The 18,371-nt window shown below is 45.1% G+C and overlaps 1 protein-coding gene across 4 annotated transcripts in view; it reads left to right on the top strand.

Annotated features, from left to right (window-relative positions):
* Positions 1-18,371, top strand: part of gria1a (glutamate receptor, ionotropic, AMPA 1a) — a 73,741-nt gene that overhangs the window by 39,144 nt on the left and 16,226 nt on the right. For all 4 annotated transcript variants that reach the window (XM_086099817.1, XM_086099808.1, XM_086099837.1 and 1 more), the window contains exons 10-12: positions 18-224; positions 785-1,230; positions 16,929-17,127. In XM_086099817.1, the coding sequence (XP_085955943.1) occupies positions 18-224; positions 785-1,230; positions 16,929-17,127 (852 nt within the window). The remainder of the gene's footprint in view (positions 1-17; positions 225-784; positions 1,231-16,928; positions 17,128-18,371) is intronic.

Raw genomic sequence — 18,371 nt, 5'->3', positions numbered from 1 at the left:
TGCTCTATATTTATCAGGAATCACCGTACGTGATGCTTAAGAAGAAACATGAGCAGCTTGTTGGGAATGATAAGTACGAGGGCTACATCGTTGAATTGGCTGCAGAGATAGCCAAACATGTCGGCTACCAGTACAAACTGAAGGTTGTTTCGGATGGCAAGTACGGAGCCAGAGATCCTGAAACCAAAATGTGGAATGGCATGGTTGGAGAACTTGTGTATGGGGTGAGTATACGGCTTCGCATGGGATTTTATCTGTTCCTAGTGACAGTAGTCAAGTCAAGTCAAGTCAACAGTATTTATAGAGCACTTTCAAACAGCCATCGCTGCATACAAAGTGCTGTACATGGAGCAATTTAACATGCACAATAAACAGTAAGACAAATCGGTAATAAAGGCGGTAGAAAGGGTAAGAGTTGCTAGTGTCTCGTGTCGAAATTAAACGTAATAATCACCATCAAAACTGTGGATATCCTCCTCTTAAATAAACAAAATCCCATTATGGTTATTGATACTGTATAACTTGAAACTGACAAAAATTATAACCATTTCGAAATGGAAAAAAAGCTGATGAAAATTCTTCCTTGTTTTGGGGTTGTGACCCAACAGAATTATTTTATGGAAATGAAACTGACCTGTACAAGCTGTTATAAACAGTTGATAAGAGATTTTCAATCAGAATCATCTCACCCAGAATCATGCATGAAAAGCCGACTCGCGGTGTGCTTTGAAAATTCCGCTGTCACTTGTGAATCTTCTCGTCATTTCATTTCCTCTTTCCTCAGAAAGCAGACGTGGCCGTGGCTCCCTTGACCATTACCCTCGTCCGAGAGGAAGTCATCGACTTCTCCAAGCCCTTCATGTCACTGGGTATCTCGATCATGATCAAGAAACCCACCAAATCCAAACCTGGAGTGTTCTCCTTCCTCGACCCTTTGGCTTACGAGATCTGGATGTGCATCGTGTTTGCCTACATCGGCGTCAGCGTGGTGCTGTTTCTTGTCAGTCGCTTCAGCCCATACGAGTGGCACGGAGACGACTACGAGGAAGGAGGAGAGCCACAGAGCCCGACTCAAGCGGCGGCCTCCAACGGATTGCAGCAGAGCCAAACAACGGCCCAACCGAACACCAACCAGCAAAGTCTGGAGCAAACAAATGAGTTTGGCATCTTCAACTCCCTTTGGTTCTCCCTGGGGGCTTTCATGCAGCAAGGCTGTGATATCTCACCACGGTAAGAGTTCTCATTTAGATCACCCCGTGTGTGTCAGCTTGGCCCATTTCTGTCTTTCACTCATATCGAGCAAGCGGTCAGTTGAGCTTTTGATTTACTGTAACGCTTTGAAAAGCAATCACGAAAGATCCTGGTGGGAGTATTGAATGTTCTATCGGCTCCCATTAGTGCTCTCAGATGTAGTGGCAAGAAACCATTCTCCAAAGGTCACCAATTAAAAATCTCATTAAGTGTCTGAAATTAAAGACACTTAGGTCGACTTTGTGAGTTTTCCGGAGAGACCCGCAGGAGAAAATGAAAGGATTATGTTAGTATCTGTCACTGTTCGTGTGAGTCTGACCTAGCAGATACAGGATAGGTCAGCCGCTTCTTCTCTCTTGAAACATTAACACAGATATGTACACACACACACACACACACACACACACACACACACACACACACACACACGCACGCGCGCGCACACGCACACACACACATGCCCAATTTATAGGGCGGCCTGCTGCTAACAAAAAGCAAATCGTGGGTGCATACCTTAAATGACATCTTAGAAAAAGTCGGACACCAAGAAGCATCTCAGCTGAGCTGGAAGTAGTGAGTGTACAAGCTGGGTGCTTTTCATCTAAAACCGTCAAGCTATATATAGAATTTCCTTTGAAAGTTGTTTCTGGAATAAAACAGAAATAAATGCGATAACTGGAGTTATCATGTGTTTGTTTCACTTAGCATCCTCTGTACACAAATTATCTTGGGAGGGTGAGGTAAGGAATCCGTATACCTCTCCGTTGGCTGTTCTTCATGCTCGATGTATTCTATTGTCAGAGGGCTGCCAGCGAATACATCAGATTTCTCTGCCAAGTGTCTTGCAGGGACAGTTTCAACATCCTCTCTGAGTCCCAGTCGTTTCTGGTTAACATGCGCACCAACATGTTTCTGTCTTTTTCCGACCACACACTGGGTAGGTCTCCTTTTGGAAAGCGTGAGTGTGTCTTTGCTCTAGCACTGTTTAGCAACAAGTCTGACATCCATTAAAACACGCTGGGATTGGACATTACTGTCCAATATAACAGGGCATCCAGTGGCCACTGTTGTGTGTGCTGGAATATCAACTCAGTGAATGTTTCACCTCGCACAGTATTGCACTGAGGGAATCACCCTCCACTTAAACATTTGGGTGACCTAGTTACTTTAGTTAGCGCGGCTGTTATTCACACACAGAGGTGAGTGTCGATGGAGCCCCAAAAGTATTATGAGCCCTTGTGGATGATTTAAAATGTTATTGGTTTGGTTTTGTCCCTGCATTTATACAAACTCACATCATTTTTCAAAGCTTTTCTGTAACACAGCCCACAGGTGCATAGGGAAGTTCAATTGTTTTTTTTTTTCACAGCAACACACTCTCTCTCTCTCTCTCTCTCTCTCTCTCTCTCTCAAAAATATATATACAGTAAATATTCCCATCCCCGGAATTCTATGGAAAGGAATATCCTTGACCCGGAATAAAAACCTATGCATTAACATTTTGACTACGATATTACATGTTACCGGAAGTTGCGTAAGCGGAAATTCCACTACCCGTAACCCGGATGGAGGTGTAATGCCGCGGGAGCTTAAATACACGCAACGCCCACCCGATGCGACGGAAAAGACAACGCTGAAACAAGTTTTCACTTCGCGTTTTTCGATCATCATATTCTAAACGACGACGTGCAAGTGAGTTTTTATTGCCGTGCGTTTTACTGTAATTGTGAATGATTTTAACTTTATTCACTTACGTCCTGTAGAACGCGGCACTAGCTTAAAAGCAGCACCCACTCGACACGACCGAAGAAACGTGTTCGCTTCGCCGTTTTCATTCATCAGATTCGAAACGAAGACGTGTAAGCAACTTTTTATTGGCGTGCGTTTTACTGTAATTGCGAAAGATTTTAACTTTATTCACTTACGTCGTGTAGATCATCGCATCGAAACGTAGAACTGTAACAACTGGAGCGGAGCGAGTGAAATGCATCCGTTTGAGCGAGGTTAAAAAGATCCAGCAGACACTTGGAGTCGGAAAGACGCAAATCTACGAAACTTTAAACAACAAGGCATCGATTCAACTCCTGATGACAAGCCACCATCCAGCAAGGAAGCAATGCAAATGGCAACAAAAATCCTTCAGTATGCACAAGAATTACCAGACATCGGTGATCAACGGGACAGTTACTTGCAACTAGCAAGAAAACTGTATGACACGCAGGCAAACATTGTCATAAACCAAAGAATGCATCCAACAAAACAATCCAAAATACATATTTTTTTCCCAAGACAGAAAAAAAATAAACATTAAAATACTGTACGTATTTTACTGTTGATGGTTTTTTTTTTTGGATACACCTGTATTGCAGTTTTTGTTATATAAACAGTTTTTGGACAGTATATTTTTGTATTTTATTGATTGTGTTGTTACACGTGCATTTTGTCAACATACTTGCAGGTTCATAAAGGACATGTACCATGCTCATTTCCCAAATGAGGAATTTCTGTTATCAGGACAAATTGGACAGCGCAAACATGAGTCCGCACTAGAGAATATTTACTGTGTGTATATATATATATATATATATATATATATATGTATATATATACACACACACACACACACACACACACATAGGGGCGCGTCGACCTCACAGTGCAGAGGTTGTAGGTTTGATCCCAGCTCCGGCCTTCCTATGTGGAGTTTGCATGTTCTCCCCGGCCCTGCGTGGGTTCTCTCCAGGTACTCCTGTTTCCTCCCACATTCCAAAAACATGCATGGCAGGCTGATTGAACACTCTAAATTGTCCCTAGGTGTCAGCGTGAGCACGGAAACAGGCAGGACAGCCGCTCTTGAGGACCGATTTTGGACACCCCTGTATTAGACAGAACGTGCTGGGGTGCACTGAGCTTAAGCCTATCACTGTTACATGTACTGAGAGACAAATGGCAATAATCAGCCTTGGGCGTCTCTGTTTTCGATTACACAGAGAGCACTAACTTTACTCGTGCGTGTGTGTGATGCTATACTGTATGATGAGTGTGTTTTCACATGCGTGTAGGCATTCTGTGTTTTCAAGTCATACGCTAAGGTGCGGCATGAATATGTAAAGTGTGTGTGCATGTTTGTTTGTTGCTCACTTCATTGCTACTGCTATTTATTCTTAGTCTACTGTGCTCTTTCTAAATGTCAGCACTGTCAGTCAGGCCTCCCATAAGCCGCAGTCCAGACTGGTGGGTCCTCCTATTTATCTCTGCAGATGGCGAAATGCCCACTATCCATCCATCCATCCATCTGGATTTTTCTGTCTGTTTCTCCAACAATCAGTTTCTCTGTCACTTCCCTCAGCTGTGCTTCTTTTTCAAAATTTATCAAGTTGGCTTTCCATCTGCCCCGCATGGCTGAATCACTTTCTTGTTGAACCTGCTCACCTCTGTGTGCCAGGAAAATCACTCTGTTATTTTCATGATGGCATATGTATTTTTCTTTTGTCAACAAAGTGAGGTTCAGCTGAGTCGAAAAGCCAACCTCCGCACAGACGATTACCCACTGTGCCCCTTTTGGCCTGTGTGTTTACATGACCATGAGCCCGTTAAAGATGACGTTGAAATATACAGTCCATGTCAGTTGTCGTAGAGCGCATGAATATGTGTGTGTGTGTGTGTGTGTGTGTGTGTGTGTGTGTTTGTCTGTCTCTCTGTCTCTGTCTCTCTCAATAAATAAAATATAACAGGACAACAGCTCTTCTATTGAAAAAGAGTCTCCTTTCATATTAGCTTCATACCCGTGTTCAGATGATTTTCTGTATTGTCTATTTTCAAATTGTTTTTTGTTTGTTTGTTGTTGACATAAAACAACAATCCAGGGAAACTTGACTTTTTTTGCGACATAATGACAGGAAACTGTTGTTACAATTATGATTGGGAGAAGCGTGTTTTTTCAGTGGAACCTCTGGCTGCACACACCACTTGCTCCCACAGGGAGAATACGTCAAGTTTTGTGTGTTTTGGGGTTTGTTTGTTTGTTTGTTTGTTTGCTTTTTTCAATTTAAGAGACGCTCCAATACAACAAATGCAATACATAAACTCAAACGTTTTCACTCATCAAGCTGAAATTTAGATGGCCACTGTGAGAATTAGACTGGAAGAAGTGTGTTTGTGGGGGGAAATTCCAGCTGCACACAGCTTGTTCCTTTTTCTTTTTTTTTTTTAAATTGAGACGCTTCAATACAATAAATAATGTGTGTATCATGCATTCAGTCAAACATTTGTGCCATTTTAATCAGAAATGTAGGTGGTTGCTTTGAGAATTGTGAGTGGAAGAAGCGTGTGTGTGTTTCACCTGCGCTTCCGGTGGACACGCAACAGTTTTATGTTTGCTGCTGCAGAGGACACGTTGAGTTTTATGTGAGGTTTTGGGGCATTTTTGGCCAAGTGATTTAGCGGTCTAATTCAGAGTTATTTTAACAGAACTCTCATAATGAGTTGTCAGGTATATGTTAGAATTGATTTTGATCTTATGAGGCATTGATGTCCAACTTGATGTTCCATCACTGTTTACTAAAGGAAAACCAGATGTTTGCCAAGGTCTCATTTCGATTAAACACAAAAGATACGGTACTCAGTACGCTTTGCTGAAGAAGTACAGAAGTCAAAGAATAATTGCGGTCGAGTGGCTGAAATCAGGGAGCTTGGACAATTTTCAGTTACCAACTATTGCTCGATCGTTAAAACTGTCATAGATTCATTGGATAATCAGTTGTGGATTAATTCTAACACCTTCCAACTGTTCTCAATGACGTTTCCCGGATTCTCCCAGAAGACAATGACGTCTCAGCGCAGAGCCCAGTTCAACCGTGTGCATGTTGGCGTGTGGGAGCATGTGCGTGCGGCCTGCACACCACCTCCCTGCCAACCCATTAAGCTTTCCCCTCTTACATTGTCTGCCTTGCTCCACTTTTATGACTCGAGACTGAAACTAATTAGCTCTGTCACTCACACTCTTGCCTGGTGGTAAAGGATATATCACGTCACCTGTGAGGATGGTGTATGTTATCTGTGATTTATTTTGATGTATCCTCTATGAACCAACTGACCACCGGAAGAAGCGGGTGGTGACACTTACTACCCACAGCGTCTATATTGATAGTCTTGTGTTAAACTGTAATTTGAACCCAGCATGTTGAACTTGAGCTGGGGGTTTTTTTTTGGGGGGGGGTTGTTGTTTTTTTCAAATAATGAGCAATAATTTGCCTTCAAGGATGCACTTGGATCAGCTCAGCTGAATTAATAAGCCAATCAAGTCCAAATTTTGGACCTCGGAGGTGCCTGACGGCAAACATTCTACCGGTGGTATAATGTCATGAAATACCGTATTATAAAATTGTCCACGTGCCTTATATTATAACTGCATTGGTCCATGATTGGAGCCGCACATTGTGACCTCAATATAAACGAATGGAAGAGATGGCCAAGACTCCGTCTATTATTTATTTATCTCTATGATTGAGATAATCGATCTGCATCCTTGTTTTTGAGACGTCAAATAGGTAATTCAAAGGCCTTTGAATTACTTTATTCGGAAGGGGGGAAATCGAGCTGAAAATCGGCTCCATTACAGGCATGTGTGGACCTGGTTTTAGACGGGTACCGTTTTAGTCAGAGTCCTGACTTGTGGAATTGCCACTCTTTGCAGAATGTCACTTTGCTATCACTCTGCATTGAGATCGCCTTGAATGCTGACAATCCTTGTTTTGCCAGTGATGGAGATGCCGCTGCACACCGTCGCACTGCAAACAATTGTCAAAACCTGTGGTAGTACGGCACAGCTCAAAACAAGAGTCAATAACAGAAGAGGGTTTCACAGTTGAAGAAGTGGTGAGAAGATTTGGCCCATTTTAAATGGGTGCAATGTGTGCAGAATTGTGGACTTATGAGCAGATTTTCTGTTTGATGCATGCTTTGTTTGTTGCCTTTGAGACGGCTTTCAATCACTGATAATAAACATTTGAATCACAATTTATTTAGAATTTATTACAATACACTTTTATCTTATTAAGCTGCATGTACTCATGCATATTCTGAAGCGTGAAGTATTGATTTTTTGTTCTGATTTATTTCACGATACTACCACACCCAAATTGGAGTTGCATGAGAAAACAGTATGAGTTATGCTTACTGCCTGGCAGTAAATGGAGAAGCACAAATTGTATTTTCAATCAAGAGAATTGCTCATCTCATTATGCACAAATCTTATTGTTTTTAAGTATCATTATAATTAGCAACAACATCTTGAATCGAGTTACATTTCACTGAGTGGCACAATTATGGCATTCGTGAGCTGCTGTCACAGCGATTGGGGAGCAATGATTTATTCATACAGAGAGTTCATTTTGGTTCGCAGCACCACTTGTGTTTTATTTATCTGGAAAAAATAACTCACGCTGGCAACTTATGATCACAAATGCACGCTCACATGCCAACCAGAAACCAGCGCGGCACACAAAGGAGATGCACAAACTCCAACGGGATCTCAGTGCGGTTTTCACACTTTGTACATGGGCAAAAAGACGGATACGATGTCTCATCTGCATTTAAAACACAGTCGCACTCTTGTTTAAGGCAGCAGTGGGGTTTGCCCCAATCAAGTGTGATGGCATGTTAATGGCTTATCAGTCAATCGCGCGTCTGTTAGCCACTGATTTAAGAGGAGACCTAATGAGACTTTTCCACCGTAGTGGCAATTCCGTCGCACATGGGGACGGTTGCTCTTATTGGACTTGCAGAGAGCGAGGCAGAAAAATTAGATCACTAAAGACTCTCTCGGCTCAGCGGTACTGTTTGGAGTGCAGAGCGTGCTACCATGGCAACGGTAAGGAGATGTTCTTCGAAGAGCGCTGCGAGCTTTTCTCACCACGTATGAAATTGCAATGGTCCAGCAACATTTTGTCGTTGTTTGATATCATGAGTGAACTGCTCCATCGTATTCTTTTTCTTTTCCGTGATGTTTTTCATCACGAGTTTTGCCACTCTCACTGCTTGTCAGCACGGAAAGTATGTGCATGAGCCAAATGATCAGAAAAGTTGAACAGCACAAAGCCACAGCGCATCTCTGTCATGATTTATTCACACAAGTGAAGAGAAAAATTGCAGTTACCGTCGCTCGCTGCAGCTGCGGCACGCTTGCAGCAATATTTTTATACTGTGTGTCATGCAGTAGCATGCAAATATTGACCTTTAGATGGTAGGAGGAAGGGATGTTGATGAAATCTTTTTTTTTTCTCTTATCAGCTCAAGTTTGCAGATTAGTGAGGTCTTCAAGATAAAAGCTCTGCTTTAGTTGGGATATTGTTATAATCCCAAAGATGCGAATAGCCACGTAAAATACCCTACTCTCTTACTATTGTCCATGACGCACTTCTTATTTCACCGTCTCCAAGCATTTCTCTGCTACAACAGCTTACAGTTATAAAACAATCTGACATTCCTCAGAGAAACAAAAAGAGGGAAAAACTTCATTAACTGCAACTTCACTTCATTAAGCACAAAAAGCGTGCCGTTGCACAAACCACCATGCCGCGCCATTTCAGATCCTGATGGGTTTTCGAACCGTAGCAGAGGAACAAAATTGCCTTCAAGTCATACTATGATTAGATACTGTTTCATTCTCATTTAAGACTCTGTACTTCCTAATCTATTTGTAATGTGTCTTATTTCTGTACACTTCCGAAAGTTATTAGTCACCACTTATTACCATATCTGATGGAGGCGGCTGGTCCGAGAAATTGCTATTTCTTTTCTTGCTGCAGCTGAAAGCAAACACCCAGCACACACATCTGAAATGTTCAAGGGCCGGCGTCACAAAATCCAAACGCAAACGACAGTCACCAATAACCAATTAATCCTCCATTTACTCTCCCTTCAAAGTATATTCCCCTGAAGGGCAACATATTTTCCCAGCCTTTTCTGACATGCCTTCATGCACTCCTGGAAGGATTTAGCTTTCTGGAATCTTCCGTAGCTCCGTCATAAGGGCTATCTTGGTGTCTTTATCCTTAAAATGGGTCCCCTCGATGAGTTCCTTCAAGCTGGGATAGAAAACGAAACACATGAAGCCAAGTCAGGTAGGTTGAGAGGTCGGTCCAGCATGGCGATGTCTGTCTCTTTGAGGAACTGTCCGATGCTCAGGCACTGTGAGCAGGCGGACTGTCATCATGGTAAAGCAGCCACAAGTTGTCCTGCCGCAATTCTTGCCTTTTCTCGCCTCCTAAATGAAGAAAAATGTCTGGCCCACACTGAAGTGAAAATTGGTTATTCGTATTGGGTTTGAAAATGGATCTTTTGTTGACACCAGTCATGGAACCTTTCTGACACACCTCGTGCAAGAAAGGCTTGTGACACCCTCTTAGCATGCAGTACGTGTGCTGGACTACGGAAGCGCGGGGCTGCCAATGCGGAGTAAAAAATGATTTGGACCGGCAAATACGTTCAAATGTACTCACAAACACGTTTTGCCATAATGCCACGGTAGGCCCCGTGAATGAATGAATTCTAAAAAAAGAATTTTAAAAGCATGGGGGCAAGTAGGCCCCCATGCTTTTAAAATTCAAGTCTCAAGGATACAAAGGCATTCAATCTTGAGAGATTAAATGACGAAAAATAAGAAAATTGATTTTCATTTGCAGCAGAACAGTTGATATTTCCCTGGATATTGTACATAGGAGGAAACTCCTTGGTATGAAAAATAGAAATCACAGATTTATCACAGGCTCCCCCTGGTTTGCATAATTATATACGTGCCATGGCTTTTGCAGTATTCAGTGAGATTGAAAGGATCAAGCAACATAGTGTACATGTCGGTGATAATGGGTCATCCCCTTTGGTACAGTCACAGCTCCTTTGTAGTGACCCCACGGTGCCACTTGAGAGTGACGGCATTATTACAACACAACGTTTATTGGCAGTTTGAGCCCAGAATGCTCCCATCGTATCTCGCATGCAGCAAGCTTTTTTTTCTGTTTAATCCCCTATTAACATTCCTAATTCACTACCCTTGAAAATATAGAATGCCTTCCAAATGACTTATCAATTAATCATTCTAGCCTCTATCATCCACAACTGTGTTCGCGTAAACAGTCCTCCAACTGTTCTCCATTACCATTTCATTTCGTCATTAAATGGAATTAAAAAAGAAAAAAGAAAAGAAAAAAGGAAGCAGAATGAATACCGGTAATTGACTAATCATAGCTGTTACAAGGCTAAGAAATTACAGTGCTACTTGGAGGTGTTCCCTTACAGTAATGAGACAGCTTAGTTTTACCAAAGCTCTAAGGTAGGCTGCTGCTGCACTAATGTTTGATGAGAACAGGAGAGGCTCCGCGGAATGGGCTCGGGGAGGAAACAAAAAGGAACAAACAGGTCTGGGTGTGCCAGGTGCTCGCCTCTTTGAGCATGGAGGACTCCTGTCACACACACACACACACACAATGGAAATGGTGACCTGGTTGTTCTCTCGCAGTGAGGTTCTTGCAAGCACACTCCAATTGGGACTGAGTGTGTGCACACTTGAATGCCTCAGTGTCTGAGCCAAGGTGTGGACCACAACAAAGCCCTGTCAGCCTCCCCCCCCACCCCCCCGACCCCCCGCAACCCCAGCACATGAGCAGACAGGGAGAGGCGGGCGCAGCGGAAATTGTGGGTGGATGGAGGGAAGAGCATAAAACAGAACTAGGTAGAAAGAGGGCAATTGAAGGAGAAGGATTAGACAGCTGTTTACTTGCATCTCCTGAGCCCAGCAGCAGCAACAGGAGTTTACTTTTAATCTCTGTGATTTCTCCCTCAGCCTGTCTCTCTGTCTCTCAAGCAAGCCACCCCCTTTTTGGGTGGCTTGCTTGAGGCCCTCTCTCTTCCCCAACTTGTTTTCGCATACCCCAAAAGCATTCATCATTTTCTGTGCCTTAATCAGATTTTTTTTTTCTTCACCGGCAACAACATAGCACAATCTAATGAAATTCTTGTTGTAGGATCGAATATGCTCCAGCACGCCCGCGACGCTCATGCAGAAAAGCGGATCAGATTATGTGTGTATGGATGGATAATTAATTGATAGTTTTGTGGCTTCATTTTTTTTTTTTTTTGGTCGACCGATTTTTGTGGTCGGCACGTTGTTATTAGTCGACTTTTTTTCCCAGTTTACTTTGGAGTTAGTCATTTTTTCCCCCCAGTTTACGAGTATTTATTGTGTGAGATAAAAAATCTGGATTTGATTTTAACTCTTTCGAGTCGCACAGATAAATCTACAATTCAGCCATTGTGTGTGTAAAAATGAAGATTTTTTTTCCATGTCAAAGAACATTCAATTCGGATTGACATTGTCAGAAAAGTATTCATTTAGCCATCCATCCAATTTCGAATCTGCTTATCTGCGGGCATGCTGCAGCCTATTCCAGTTGTCTTTGGGCAGTAGGCAGGGTACACCCTGAATTGGTTGCCAGCCAATTACAGGGCACACAGAGACAAACAACCATAGTTTGTTTCGTAGTTTGTTTGACAATCACATGCACATTGGCAGCAGGGGTGTAGAGTTTTTTTTTTTTTTTTTTTAAATCAAGTGACATTCGGTACAAATGTTCCGTTTTTTTCATTGTTGAAGTCTAGAAAGCGAAGATAGACATCCCCCATATCATCAGACACACACTGGGCAGAAGGCTCCGTGTTGTCCACACTGCAATTTTTCAAAGCTTCACTTTACGTCTCCACTGGCTGCTCTTTCATCATCTCGTCCTCATCAAAAAAAAAAAAGCATCTCAAATGATTACATTTTAGCCTCTCATTTTTTTCTTACGTAATTTCCACTTTAGAAACGTTCATACTCAGTTTAGGCTGACACAAAGGTGCCAATCGTGAGTTGGTCTTGTCTTTCAGATTTGTGTCATTTTCGTTGCACCAGCTCTGCTTCTCTGTGCCGTGGCGTTTGACTGGGCCCAAAGTGGAACATAATGCAATTTCAAGCATTGCTGTTCAAAATGTCTGCTAATAGACTACAAATGTACCACAAGGAAATGGAGGGATTTGACTCAGCAGGTTCTGTTCAAGTCATGGAATCTCAGTTCCAGATTTGTATTTTGCCTGTGAAGACTACATTAAACTAGGTCGAGGTGTGAGCAACTTGAAAAGCAATGTGCTGTGCAAGCAAATGTAAGGCTGAGAGAGGTTGCAAAATAAGTAAGGGACATCGCAAAAACATTGGTTTGTGAACAACCGTTTGAAATGCCTTGAAGAAGTGAAAAATTCCTGGTGTATTAAGTAACAGACGGCAAATGGGTCGACGAGAGAAAACAACAACCAACTGTTCATAATATCAGCAACAACCACCGAAGGACAGGAGTGATGGTTGTGAACAAAAATACAGACACGAGAAGATGCAGACCACACGCTGTCAAGAACAATAGAAAGGCCAGGCTAGCAATTGTCAAAAAGGCCATGTGATGACACAAATAAACTGTGGAAGTTTTGTCGTGGCTGAGGCTTGCGTGGCTTTGTCTAAAACAGGCTAATTTATCTTGATTTGTGAACAAGATGATGGTAGCAGCAAAATTGGGCTTGGTTTTGTCGAGAAACATTTTGTCTGGCGATATAAAAAAAAAAAAAATACAACCAAACTAACTGGGAGATTTTTCATCATCCAGCAAGATCATGATCCAAAACACACTGGTGTAAAACCACAAAGGTGTTTTACAAAATCAGTCTTCAGACTTAAAACTGAGAGAGCATGTTTTTTTTCATCCATCCATCCATCCATCCATCTTCTACCGCTTATCCGGGGCCGGGTCGCGGGGGCAACAGCTTTAGCAGGGAAGCCCAGACTTCCCTCTCCCTAGCTACTTCTTCCAGCTCTCCCTGGGGGATCCCGAGGCGTTCCCAGGCCAGCTGGGTGACATAGTCACTCCAGCGTGTCCTGGGTCTTCCCCGGGGTCTCCTCCCGGTGGGACATGCCCGGAACACCTCACCAGGGAGGCGTTCAGGAGGCATCCGAATCAGATGCCCAAGCCACCTCATCTGGCTCCTCTCGATGTGGAGGAGAAGCGGCTCGACTCTGAGCCCCTCCCGGATGACCGAGCTTCTCACCTTATCTCTAAGGGAGAGCCCGGACACCCTGCGGAGAAAACTCATTTCGGCCGCTTGTATCCGGGATCTCGTTCTTTCGGTCACGACCCATAGCTCGTGACCATAGATGAGGGTTGGAACGTAGATCGACCGGTAAATTGAGAGCTTCGCCCTTTGGCTCAGCTCCTTCTTCACCACGACAGACCGATACAACGTCCGCATCACAGCAGACGCTGCACCGATCCGCCTGTCGATCTCTCGCTCCCTCCTGCCCTCACTCGTGAACAAGACCCCAAGATACTTAAACTCCTCCACTTGGGGCAAGATCTCTCCCCCGACCCGGAGGGGGCACTCCACCCTTTTCCGACTGAGGACCATGGTTTCAGATTTGGAGGTGCTGATTTTCATCCCAACCGCTTCACACTCAGCTGCGAAACGCTCCAGTGAGAGTTGGAGAGCCCCGTTTGAAGGAGCCAACAGCACCACATCATCTGCAAAAAGCAGGGATGCAATACTGAGGCCACCAAAACGGACGCCCTCAACGCTTCGGCTGCGCCTAGAAATTCTGTCCATAAAGATTATGAACAGAATCGGCGACAAAGGGCAGCCTTGGCGGAGTCCTACCCTCACTGGAAACGATTCCGACTTACTGCCGGCAATGCGAACCAAACTCTGACATCGGTGGTATAGTGACCGAATAGCCCGTATCAGGGGGTTCGGTACCCCATACCCACGAAGCACCCCCCACAGAACTCCCCGAGGGACACGGTCAAACGCCTTCTCCAAGTCCACAAAACACATGTAGACTGGTTGGGCGAATTCCCACATACCCTCGAGGACCCTGCTAAGGGTGTAGAGCTGGTCCACTGTTCCACGGCCGGGACGAAAACCACACTGCTCCTCCTCAATCTGAGGCTCGACTTCCTGACGGACCCTCCTCTCCAGCACCCCTGAATAGACCTTACCAGGGAGGCTGAGGAGTGTGATCCCTCTGTAGTTGGAACACACCCTCCGGTCCCCCCTTTTAAAAAGAGGGACTACCACCCCGGTCTGCCAATCCAGAGGCACTCTCCCCGTTGACCACGCGATGTTGCAGAGGCGTGTCAACCAGGACAGCCCCACAACATCCAGAGCCTTGAGGAACTCCGGGCGGATCTCATCCACCCCTGGGGCCCTGCCACCGAGGAGCTTTTTAACCACATCGGTGACTTCAACCACAGAGATAGGAGAGCCCACCTCAGGGTCCTCAGACTCTGCTTCCTCCAAGGAAGACGTGTTGGTGGAGTTGAGGAGGTCTTCGAAGTACTCTGCCCACCGGTTCACAACGTCCCGAGTCGAAGTCAGCAGCGCCCCATCCCCACTGTACACAGTGTTAGTGGTGCACTGCTTCCCCCTCCTGAGACGTCGGATGGTGGACCAGAATTTCCTCGAAGCCGTCCGGAAGTCGGCTTCCATGGCCTCACCGAACTCTTCCCACGCTCGGGTTTTTGCCTCGGCGACCACCGAAGCTGCGTTCCGCTTGGCCAGTCGATACCCGTCAGCTGCCTCTGGGGTCCCACAGGCCATAAAGGCTCGATAGGACTCCTTCTTCAGCTTGACGGCATCCCTTACTGCTGGTGTCCACCAGCGAGTACGAGGGTTGCCGCCACGACAGGCACCAACCACCTTACGGCCACAACTCAGATTGGCCGCCTCAACAATAGAGGCACGGAACATGGTCCACTCGGACTCAATGTCCCCCGTCTCCCCCGGAACATGGGAAAAGCTCTGTCGGAGGTGGGAGTTGAAACTCCTTCTGACAGGGGATTCTGCCAGACGCTCCCAACAAACCCTCACAATACGTTTGGGTCTGCCAGGACGGACCGGCATCTTCCCCCACCATCGGAGCCTACTCACCACCAGGTGGTGATCAGTTGACAGCTCCGCCCCTCTCTTCACCCGAGTGTCCAAAACATGCGGCCGCAAATCCGATGATACAACCACAAGGTCGATCATCGAACTACGGCCTAGGGTGTCCTGGTGCCAAGTGCACATATGGACACCCTTATGTTTGAACAAGGTGTTCGTTATGGACAATCCGTGGCGAGCACAGAAGTCCAATAACAAAACACCACTCGAGTTCTGATCGGGGGGGCCGTTCCTCCCAATCACGCCCCTCCAGGTCTCACTGTCATTGCCCACGTGAGCATTGAAGTCCCCCAGCAGAACAAGGGAGTCCCCAGCAGGAGTACTCTCCAGCACACCCTCCAAGGACTCCAAAAAGGGTGGGTATGCTGAGCTGCCGTTTGGTGCATATGCACAAACAACAGTCAGGACCCGTCCCCCCACCCGAAGGCGGAGGGAAGCAACCCTCTCGTCTACCGGTGTGAACCCCAATGTACAGGCACTGAGCCGGGGGGCAATGAGTATGCCCACACCTGCTCTGCGCCTCTCACCATGAGCAACTCCAGAGTGGAAGAGAGTCCAACCCCTCTCGAGAGAACTAGTACCAGAACCCAGGCTGTGTGTGGAGGCAAGTCCGACTATATCCAGTCGGAACTTCTCTACCTCACACACCAGCTCGGGCTCCTTCCCTGCCAGAGAGGTGACATTCCATGTCCCAAGAGCTAGCTTCTGCAGCCGAGGATCGGACCGCCAGGGTCCCCGCCTTTGGCTGCCGCCCAGCTCGCATTGCACCCGACCCCTTTGACCCCTCCCACGGGTGGTGAGACCATGAGAAGGGGGACCCACGTTGCCTCTTCGGGCTGAGCCCGGCCGGGCCCCATGGGTGTAGGCCCGGCCACCAGGCGCTCGCCAACGAGCCCCACCTCCAGGCCTGGCTCCAGAGGGGGGCCCCGGTGACCCGCGTCCGGGCAAGGGAAACTGAGATCCTTTAATTTTTTTTATCATAAGGGGTCTTGGAGCCGTGCTTTGTCTGGTCCCTCACCTAGAACCTGTTTGCCATGGGTGACCCTGCCAGGGGCATAAAGCCCCAGACAACTTAGCTCCTAGGATCATTGGGACACACAAACCCCTCCACCACGGTAAGGTGACGGCTCACGGAGAGGATGTTTTTTTTCAAAAAGTATATTTGCTGTGCCAACACAAAACATAATGCCGAAGTTTGAACTTTCAATGAAATATGAACTTTTATTGGTTTTGAACTATTTCAATTGGTGTCCAATTTTTACAATCGGTGTCCAATTATTTTGTCACTGGTAAATATGGTGATTTGTTACAACAAATGATATTTCCTAAGTTTTGCATCGGATCCAGATGTCGACACCTAATAACTGAACTAGTCTTGTCGTCACATTTTGAAGTCAAACTCAAATGTGTTCAATCTGGAGAAAAATTACATTTGCTTCAGTGTAGGAGGCAGTGAGATGAGTGGGCCATGGGAAGATAGAGTATCTATTTTTTTTTACACATGTGGCTAAGCTGTCCAACGCTGGTAAAATTATGATGCATTGCAGCAGTGTGACGCAATATACTGTATGTCATCACAATGGCTTCAACATCCGTCAAAATCTTCACGATGAAAATAAGCCGGCTCTTTGACCACCCCAATGATGTCATCCCTCTGATTTTAGCTCTCTGTCTGGCCGCATTGTTGGAGGTGTCTGGTGGTTCTTCACCCTCATCATTATCTCATCCTATACGGCCAACTTGGCCGCATTCCTGACAGTGGAGAGGATGGTGTCTCCAATAGAGAGTGCTGAAGACTTGGCCAAGCAAACAGAGATTGCCTATGGAACACTGGATGCTGGCTCAACAAAAGAATTTTTCAGGGTGAGAGTGCATCTCATTTATTTTTTTTATTTTAATACAGTATTATTTTTATTTAACCTTGATTCAACCAGGTTGGTCCCATTGAGTATAAGAACCTCTTTTTCAATAGAGACCTGACCAAGACAGGCAGCAGCAGTCTATGGAAGTTTCCATGTCTTTGAATTTAGATTTACCAACATTTAAGAACACTAGTTTCTTTCTGGAGAAGATTCCAGGTTGTAGGTTTAGAGTTCCCAAAGGCCTTCCTCCCAATTTCTGACAGAGAGCAAAAGAGATTCTGAGAATGCAATAGGGCTGTGTACTTTTCTGCCTGATAAAAGTACAAAAATCGGCAGAAGCAGCCACAAAATTGCCTTATATATAAAGATGTGCAAGTAAATGAGCCTGCGGGTCACCAAAGCAGGCCATTCAACCCTGTGCAACTCACAATTGTGAGTCAGAGCTTTGCAATTTGGAAGGAACCTTACGGATGCCTGGTCAACAGTATCAACTAGATGGAGTGTGCAGAAAACACCACATTAGTAGTGTGAGCAGTTTTCAAGGGTGGAGAGACTTTCGATCTTGAGATGACAAGTTTTTTATTGCAGTTTTGCTAACCCTCAATTGGCACTTCAACGTCACTTCCCGTCTGCAGCGAATAATGATTTTGCCAACCATAGCGTCCCCCTTATGTTGTTTAATTATTCTGCGTAATTCTTATCGCGGGAACGCAATTTTAATCAGAGTTCCTTTGTTTTGACTAGCGCTGACATGTCCAATGTATACATACTCGCTTTAAAAAGTGTTTGGGTTTAATGCCCCTTTGAAGAAATAGCTGGTCTTTAACGTTGGACTGCTGGGTGCACCGTGAACAATTGTGAGTGTTTCCGAAGGCAGCGAACGTTCTCGTCAAGGTTTGTTAAATTTCGCAAATGGTGGGCAGACGTTTGCCAACACTTTTCGTGTTTTCCAGTCCAGACCGTCTGGTGACCTTTTGGCAAACATTTGCAACCTTCAACGAACCCTGAAAGCGAGATTCAAAAACGCTCGCAGTTGTTTGCTGCTCGGTGGGCTTCATGAGGTTAGGCGGCAAAGAAACTGGATAGAGCCACCTATCTCTCCATTGTTTGTGATCATTTATTCTATTCCTCCAAAATTGGCGACTGTAAAAATGTAATCGTACTTTCAGCGATAGAAATGTGGAAATAAACAGCATTTTTCTACAACTGTACACTGCATGTAACTGTCTTCAAGAAGATGTTGAA

The sequence above is a fragment of the Hippocampus guttulatus genome, chromosome 2, assembly GCF_054856545.1.
Source record: "Hippocampus guttulatus isolate MCC_2025c chromosome 2, RoL_Hgut_1.0, whole genome shotgun sequence".
Taxonomy (NCBI): Eukaryota; Metazoa; Chordata; class Actinopteri; order Syngnathiformes; family Syngnathidae; genus Hippocampus; species Hippocampus guttulatus.
The sequence above is the reverse complement of the archived record's forward strand: the minus strand, read 5'-3'. Positions and strand labels throughout refer to the sequence as shown.